This window comes from Gossypium arboreum, chromosome 5 (genome assembly GCF_025698485.1).
Source record: "Gossypium arboreum isolate Shixiya-1 chromosome 5, ASM2569848v2, whole genome shotgun sequence".
Classification (NCBI taxonomy): domain Eukaryota; kingdom Viridiplantae; phylum Streptophyta; class Magnoliopsida; order Malvales; family Malvaceae; genus Gossypium; species Gossypium arboreum.
This window is the reverse complement of record NC_069074.1, coordinates 27,024,860-27,032,810: the sequence shown is the minus strand read 5'-3', so window position 1 is coordinate 27,032,810 and position 7,951 is coordinate 27,024,860. Positions and strand designations below refer to the sequence as shown.

At 31.7% G+C, this 7,951-nt stretch overlaps 1 protein-coding gene across 2 annotated transcripts; it reads left to right on the top strand.

Moving 5' to 3' along the window:
- Window positions 1-1,936: 1,936 nt before the first annotated feature.
- On the top strand, window positions 1,937-6,824 carry LOC108453494 (protein disulfide-isomerase). 2 transcript variants are annotated; one of them, XM_017751621.2, is made up of 11 exons: window positions 1,937-2,464; window positions 3,477-3,507; window positions 3,606-3,893; window positions 3,973-4,161; window positions 4,285-4,410; window positions 4,707-4,844; window positions 4,922-5,041; window positions 5,247-5,364; window positions 5,750-5,862; window positions 6,237-6,431; window positions 6,556-6,824. In XM_017751621.2, exons 1-10 carry the CDS (start codon window positions 2,289-2,291, stop codon window positions 6,423-6,425), a joined length of 1,488 nt encoding a protein of 495 aa, XP_017607110.1. In that variant the 5' UTR covers window positions 1,937-2,288; the 3' UTR covers window positions 6,426-6,431; window positions 6,556-6,824. The 2 variants fall into 2 exon arrangements, with proteins under 2 accessions (XP_017607110.1, XP_017607112.1); XM_017751623.2 differs by having other exon boundaries at window positions 2,083-2,464; window positions 6,530-6,824.
- The last annotated feature ends 1,127 nt before the right edge of the window (window positions 6,825-7,951 follow it).

The following is a 7,951-nucleotide window of genomic DNA, read 5'->3' as shown; positions in this document are numbered from 1 at the left end:
TGTCACAAACAAATTATATTAAAATAATATATATATTTGTACTTTTGATATGGATGAGATAAAATAGGGTTTTTTACTCCAATATTATAAAAAAAAAAGTTATACACCAAAATGGGTTGTCAGCCAGATTAATTACGAAAATGGTATACTTTTTGGGGTCGTGCCTACCTGACAGGCATAACTCATTATTTTATTATTAAATTTTTTTGTTTTAAAGAATTATTATTATATTATTTTTAATATTTATATTAATATATAGATAAACATACGGGTTTTACGGATAAAAATACCAAAGCAATTCGACCTACATTAGGTAGGCGGGACTAGTCGTGCTGACAGTGACAACACCTGCACATTTCCTTTTCTTTCTTTGCATTTTACAAAAAATTGGTCTTATATCACTTTTAGTTCCTCTACTAGGCCTAAAATTAAAATTCAATCTTTATACTTGAATTTCTACAATAATATTTGGTCCTATTTTTTAAAATTTTTTCCAAATAATTAATATTGTTAATTATTCATTAAAGTTTTTGACGTGTTTTTTAAACAAAATATTAGTTTAACAAAACAATGATATGTTAGTTGTAATAAATTTTAAATAATAAAATTTCTAACAAAATGTATTCCAACTTAACATATCATTGTTTTGTTAAACTAATATTTTGTTAAAAAAACACGCAAAAAATTTTATCGAGTAATTAACAAAAAATTTAATACAATTTTGTTAGAAATTTTATTATTTAAAACTTATTCCAACTTAACATATCATTGTTTTGTTAAACTAATCAAAATTTTATAGAGTAATTAACAAAAATTTTAATACAATTTTGTTAGAAATTTTATTATTTAAAACTTATTCTAACTTAACATATCATTATTTTGTTAAACTAATATTTTGTTTAAAAAAACACGTCAAAAATTTTATCAGAGTAATTAACAATATTAATTATTTGGAAAAAATTATAAAAATAGAACCAAATATTATTGTAGAAATTCAAGTATAAAGATTGAATTTTAATTTTAGGCCTAGTAGAGGGACCAAAAATGATATAAGACCAATTTTTTTGTAAAATGCAAAGAAAGAAAAGGGAAATGTGCAGGGTGTTGTGCTTGCCTGTCCTACCTGACAGGCTCGACCCGTTTCGGGTATTTTTTATCCGTGTAAAACCCGTATGTTTATCTATATATTAATATAAATATTAAAAATAATATAATAATAATTTTTTAAAACAAAAAAAAAATTAATAATAAAATAATGGGTTGTGCCTGTCGGGTAGGCACGACCTCAAAAAGTATACCATTTTCGTAATTAATCTGACTGACAACCTATTTTAGTGTATAATTTTTTTTTATAATATTGAGGTAAAAACCCGATAAAACAAGACATTGAAAAAATAGTTTACTTATAACTTAAAATTTGAGTGTTAAAAAGTTGAAATTAATCTCATTGTCGAATCTCATTTTTTATTTAATGTATTACAAAAAGAAAATAAAATTCTAACAGCAACATAATTAATACAACATGAATTTTTTTAAATATTAAATGAGCCTTTTAAGTTTGCAGAATTACATTTACAAATGTATCTTACCTTAAATCTTAATCTCTAAACTTAAGTTTCAATTATTTAAGCTAATGTTATTGTTTTCCGTTTAAAAAAGAAAAAAGAAAAAAGATAACAGTATTCATCTTCCTAAACTTCTCCGCCGGTCATGGCAGACCTGACCGTACCTTCAACAGTTATTGTAAATAGTTGCCAACTTACAAAACTCTAATGGTTTTAGACTCTTCCAAAAAAAACATGTTGTAAAAATTGTCATCCGAAAAGAAAATTTGAGGAAAAATAATTTGAGGACTACAAAATCAGGATATATTGTATAAAACGGTCCACATTAGAAAAAATAATTATAAGATCCAAAACTCACGGACCATATACATAACGGGAATTAAAATACAATAAAAATGAGGTGGCAATATTCGGCTTGATTAAAAGATCTCGAGAAATTCAAAAGACTTAGATATACTTGCCTTTCTATCACTGATTTTTCTCCTAATCACACGAATAACATCCAATTATTATCTTCCACGTTTAGATCAAACCACGCACGAAGCGAGTAGCTCATCATAGCCTACTCGAGAGCGTGATCTAAGAATTCCTTTTTTTTTTTTTTGTCTCCTTCACTTTCTGAACTCCTCGGCTGCTATCGCTACTACTTTAAAACCCTATAAATCTCAGAGACGGAAAGCTAAAAGGCAAAATAAGTTAGAGAAAAGGAAAAGAGATCCGATAATGGGGAGAATCGTTTCAGTTTGGCTTGCTTTTTTTGTCATCGCATGCTCTCTAACGGCGATCTCAGCTGAAGAGAGCGGCGAATCGAAGGAGTTTGTCTTGACTTTGGATCAATCTAATTTCACTGACACCGTTAGTAAGCAAGATTTCATAGTCGTCGAATTTTACGCTCCTTGGTAAACTTTTATGTTCCATTTCCCTCCTTTAGTTTCGATTTTTGTTCCGTTGATTACGTTTTCTTGTTTTTGTTTTTTGATTTTTTTTTCCAAGTACATGCAATAAGTTTAGTAGTCGATTTGAGATTTGAGAAGTCAGATCTGAATAAATTGTTCAAAATTCAATGCCATTTAAATGATCTTTTTTTAGGATTTTTAGTATTAATGTTAGGATTGCTTGATTGGAAGTAGCAATTCGTTATGTAAAATTGAATTCGTAGTTTGCAATCTGGCGTTTGATTATGTGAAAGTGATCTCGATAATGGATTCCATATCGAGAACTAAAACGGAATCATTGCCATAGGAAGCGTCGAGTAATTATTTTCGATTCTAATTAAACAGTAAGACTGCCTTAGATTAGGATTTGTAATTGTTTGTGTGGATATGGCATTTTAGATCGATGTTTCTCTGACTCGTTATTTCCCTGAGTACCCCTGTCCATCATCTGCATCCCAAATATTCGGAAATGGTATTGGTTATGAACTTATGGTTCTCCAGATATATGTTAAAACTTAGAAAATTAAGCATATCCATGTTGGCACTTGGCACTCACCCTTTAGCCCGAAGAACATAGTTTTAGATAATTGAGATTATTATGTTCTTGTTGGTAATTAGACATGGTTTTTTTATCTGGTAGGCAGTTGAAGTTTGACCTTTTTGATTAGCTTAATAACCAATTGTTGTCATATCAGGATGTGTTTCTGGATACTTTTTGGCTTGTTATTATTTATTTATTTATTTTATTCATAAAATAATTTATTATCTAAATAGAACATTTGATTCTCTTGTATAGCCAAGAGAGCGGCAAAAAACTTCAACCTTGAGAGGTTTAACATGAATTCTTTGTTTACAATTTACAATTCCTTGTGCCTTCTTAATTGAAAATATCGAATTGAATCTTTCCTTAATATGCCTAGTTAGTTATTCTTTACCTTTCCTGCATTAAATAGTCTCCTTTGACCTCTATTTTTAGGTGCGGACACTGTAAGAATCTTGCTCCAGAGGTAAATGAAATTAGATTTTCCACAAAGTATTGAGTTTTGGTTGTTAATTCATACTCTTAGTTGGCTAATGACAATAAAACTTTTTGTTTGTTGTATAGTATGAGAAAGCAGCATCTATATTGAGTAAACATGATCCTCCGATCCTTCTAGCTAAAGTTGATGCCAATGAGGAATCAAATAAAGATTTAGCAAATGAATATGAAGTCAGGGGTTTCCCGACTCTTAAAATTTTGAGAAATGGAGGAAAGAATGTTCAAGAATACAAAGGTCCACGTGAAGCTGATGGTATTGTGGAATATTTGAAGAAACAAAGTGGTCCTGCTTCTGCTGATATCAAGTCTGCTGAAGATGCCAGTAATTTTATTGATGAAAAGAAGATAGTAATTGTAAGTTATTTGGTCATCCTTTCTATTCCGTTTTCATTGGTGAAATTTAGCTGATTTGCATCAAAATGTTCGTTTCTAGGTTGGGGTGTTCCCCAAATTCTCCGGTCAAGAGTTTGACAACTATATGGCTCTTGCTGAGAAATTGCGTTCTGATTATGAATTTGGTCATACTTTGGATGCTAAGTACCTTCCCCGTGGCGAGTCATCAGTGACTGGCCCTGTCGTCAGACTTTTCAAGCCTTTTGATGAACTCTTTGTTGACTTCAAGGTAACGTGTGGAAATCTTGCTAGATTCTATGGCATCATTAAATACAGGTTGAGTTGTGTTTATGTAACATACCTTCTGTACCATTTACTATTAGCTATTTATGCGGAAGCTATTTGCTTGCAGGATTTTAATGTGGAAGCTCTAGAGAAGTTTGTTGAAGAATCTAGCATTCCTCTTGTGACTCTCTTTAACAATGACCCAAGCAATCACCGCTTCATTATCAAATTCTATAACAGTCCCCTTGCGAAGGTGAATTACACCATCAGAAATTATATTCTCTTTACCAGCTTGTTCTTATATCTTTGCAGAAAGGCAGTGTGTTGCTGGTATTTATTTGGCTCCAAGCATTATCTTCGGTTACCAACTTTTGTCCTGTTTTTATTTGAACTACCTGATACACTCTTCTTGATTCTCTTCTGATTTCTTTTGGACTATATGATCCGGTTCTTTATCTGCTTGCTCTTCAATATAATATCATTCTGGTTGGAATGTAATAATCTATACTATCTTGTTCCATACGCTAATAGGACTTCTGAATTTGGTAGGCTATGTTGTTTGCAAATTTGAGCAATGAAGGAGTTGATTCCTTAAAATCTAAATTTCGTGAAGTTGCTGAGCAATACAAAGGACAGGGTATCGGTTTCCTTTTGGGAGATCTTGAGGCTAGTCAAGCTGCCTTCCAGGTTAGTATCTACTTTAATATGGCAGTAAGTTTCTTGATTTGTTAGTAAGTCTAATTCTTCTGTTGGTTGCCAAGCAGTATTTTGGAGTTCAAGAAAGCCAAGTACCTCTCATCATCATTCTGGAGAATGATGGGAAGAAGTATTTGAAGCCAAACTTGGAGGCTGATCACATTGCACCATGGGTAAAGGATTACAAGGTGACTTCTGCACTTCAGTTAATGTATTTTCCTCAGAATAGATGATAGAACTTAGCCTTTCTTACCAAGATAAATGTGGTAGAATTGCAAATCAAAAAGCATGTACTTGTTCAGGTCATGGTTTTAGTGATACAATATCTATCCAAGAGTTGTGCAATATTAGCGAGTGTTTTCTTTTTTGTTTGACCTAAGTACTCTTTTGCAGGAAGGAAAAGTTCCACCGTATGTAAAATCTGAACCTATTCCGGTGGAAAATAATGAACCTGTGAAAGTGGTGGTTGCTGACACCCTTGATGACATGGTTCTCAAATCAGGAAAAAATGGTGCGTGTGATTGTTACTTTGCTTGATGCTTTTTTCCCTCTTTGCCATTGTTTGTAGTCATGCTACATGACACTTTTGTTTACTGTCTGCTATTTCTTTTAATCAGAATTGGAATGTTTTGTTTTTATCTAACAGTATGAAACTTTGAATTTGGACTGAGTTGATCTTTGGTATATAACTTGTTAGTACTCCAGTAATCAATGTACCCTTATATGTAACGTTTCTTGATATCCTTAGAAACGTAATATCCTTGTAGTCAACCGTATGGGAACATATTTTGGATGGGGTTTTTAGACTTCAATCCGTACAATGAGCTTTCATAATTCTATTTCTCTGACCACCTTTTCGGGAATTTTAAAATGATATCAAGCTTTTCTTTCAACAGTTCTGCTTGAGTTTTATGCCCCCTGGTGCGGACATTGCCAGAAATTGGCACCAATATTGGAGGAAGTTGCTATCCACTATGAAAAAGATGCTAGTGTTTTGATTGCAAAACTTGTAAGCTTTTATACTCTCGATGATTTTGATAGGGACCATATAGCTTTCTCTAACTAAATATTGCTCAACTTGTAAGGTTTTGGTTTCAGTTTGGATCTAATTGATGAGATGAAGTTCTGAGTATTACTTTGATTAGCAGAGAATAATAAAAATCGTAGAAAATGCAATACAACAAAAATGTCTTGGTGGGGTATTGCTGGTAGAATAGTAACACCATGATGATTTTTTTTTTTTTTGAACTTAGATAGTTCCTTAGTGGCATTTACTTTGATTTTACTCAAATTATCAAGTAACTTTCTTAGGATTATACGAATATCTAGGCACGTGACATTCCTCTATTTTTGATCCATTGGTTTCTCTATTTTTGTTTGCAGGATGCAACTGCAAATGATATCGTGGATCCAAACTTTGATGTTAGAGGCTACCCAACTGTTTACTTTAGATCAGCAGACGGAAACATAAGTGCATACGAAGGTGAGAGGACAAAGGAAGACATCATTGACTTCATTGAGAAGAACAGGGAAAAAACTGCTCATCAAGAGGCATTAAAAGATGAGCTCTGAAGAGGGGTAAGTTTCCTTATAGTTCTATTTATATGCACGTGTTTGTGTTTGTTTCCCAAAGTGCATTATGAGCTAACTCTTGGTTTTGGTTTCCCAAAATTTAGTACCAAAAATTGTTTTGGTTTTGCAGGACTTGAAAAGAGAAGAGACATAAATAGTGCATTGTACGTTAAATACGAGAATTGCTATTGACTAAGCGGATGACTGATCTCCCGTTTTTCCCTTATCTCCTTTAGCTTTACATTTAAAAAAGACCTAGCTATGAATAATGCAGGATGTATTTTTATTTTTAGAAGGTTTAGACGATGTTATAATAGTTCTGTAACAGTTAAATTTGCTATAGGAAACATCCGAGCAAAACCTAGAGAGGATATTTTAATTTATTTTCTCTTTGCTTCCCTTTTTTTCTTCTTTCTTTTTGGCGATGTTCAGGAGTCGAGCGGGGGGCCATTAACAAGAGATTTTTGAATAAATAACCCTATATAATCGGAAAATTTTCATACATGCTCTCGAATGTAGAATGACGAATTTATTCTAACACAATTTTGATTTCAGGAGTTAAAAAGTTTGGTATCTAAAGTTAATGCACTACCTAAGAGTGTTCTTCCGTTCTATTTTAGTTTTTTTAACAGAGCTTAAAAAAAGGCTAGTATTCAATTACATTGTATCATGTGGTTTTTTTTTTTTTTGCAAAAATAAATATTTTTTTCAAATGCATATAAGCATTAAAGAATATAATATATATAATCTAGAAAAATGTATAGAAATTATAGAAAGTATAAAAATAAAAATTACCTAATATATAGTTTTTAGAATTGTATCTTGGGTTGGAGTGCAACATGATTCTTATTGTTCCACATTTCAATCAATTTTCCAAAGATAATGGACTGAACCGAAAGTAAAATAGTCAATACCCAATCTGAGAAAAACAAATGGTACAGTAACTTTAGGGACGAAGTATATTTTATATTCCCCACGTCTGACCTAACCAAAGCAGGTTCTTCCATTGGCACTATGGCTCTTGCGTCCGCATTTTCATTGATTAATAACTAGACCAGTCCTTTAAATCCTCTTGAATTTACGCATTTCATTGTTGGCACTGTTACCGGTATTTAGGAATTTTTTAATCTTATAACCAAAAAAAAAAAAAAACTATCATTTATCTTTAATTAATATTTTCACTTATTAAATTAAAAATTTATATAAAAACATTTTCAATTCCAACTCACCTTTGAATTGAATTCCTAATAAGAGTAGAATTAAAACACACCTATTTATATATGTATTATTTTTTCACTTTCAAAATCATATCATAACACAGAAAAGAAAAATTCAAAACACTGCCACGGTTTTCTGTTACAACGTGAATATTAGGCAAGAAAACAGGCCCGACTTAGAAGAATGAGATGACAATGTTTTCAACGTCAATATAGAGTTCCGTTATGTTCCATCTCTCAATGCCGAAATCACCATTGATACCTTTGGCCAAACCTTGATTTTTGATTGAGACATGTTTTTATCCGAAC

What these genes read in the sequence shown, in the direction of transcription:
- LOC108453494 (XM_017751621.2), top strand. Translation starts at nt 2,289, where the DNA reads ATGGGGAGAATCGTTTCAGTTTGGCTTGCTTTTTTTGTCATCGCATGC. An exon ending in GTCGAATTTTACGCTCCTTG is followed by an intron (nt 2,465 to 3,476) that starts GTAAACTTTTAT and finishes CTCTATTTTTAG; the next exon opens with GTGCGGACACTGTAAGAATC. An exon ending in ATGAAAAGAAGATAGTAATT is followed by an intron (nt 3,894 to 3,972) that starts GTAAGTTATTTG and finishes GTTCGTTTCTAG; the next exon opens with GTTGGGGTGTTCCCCAAATT.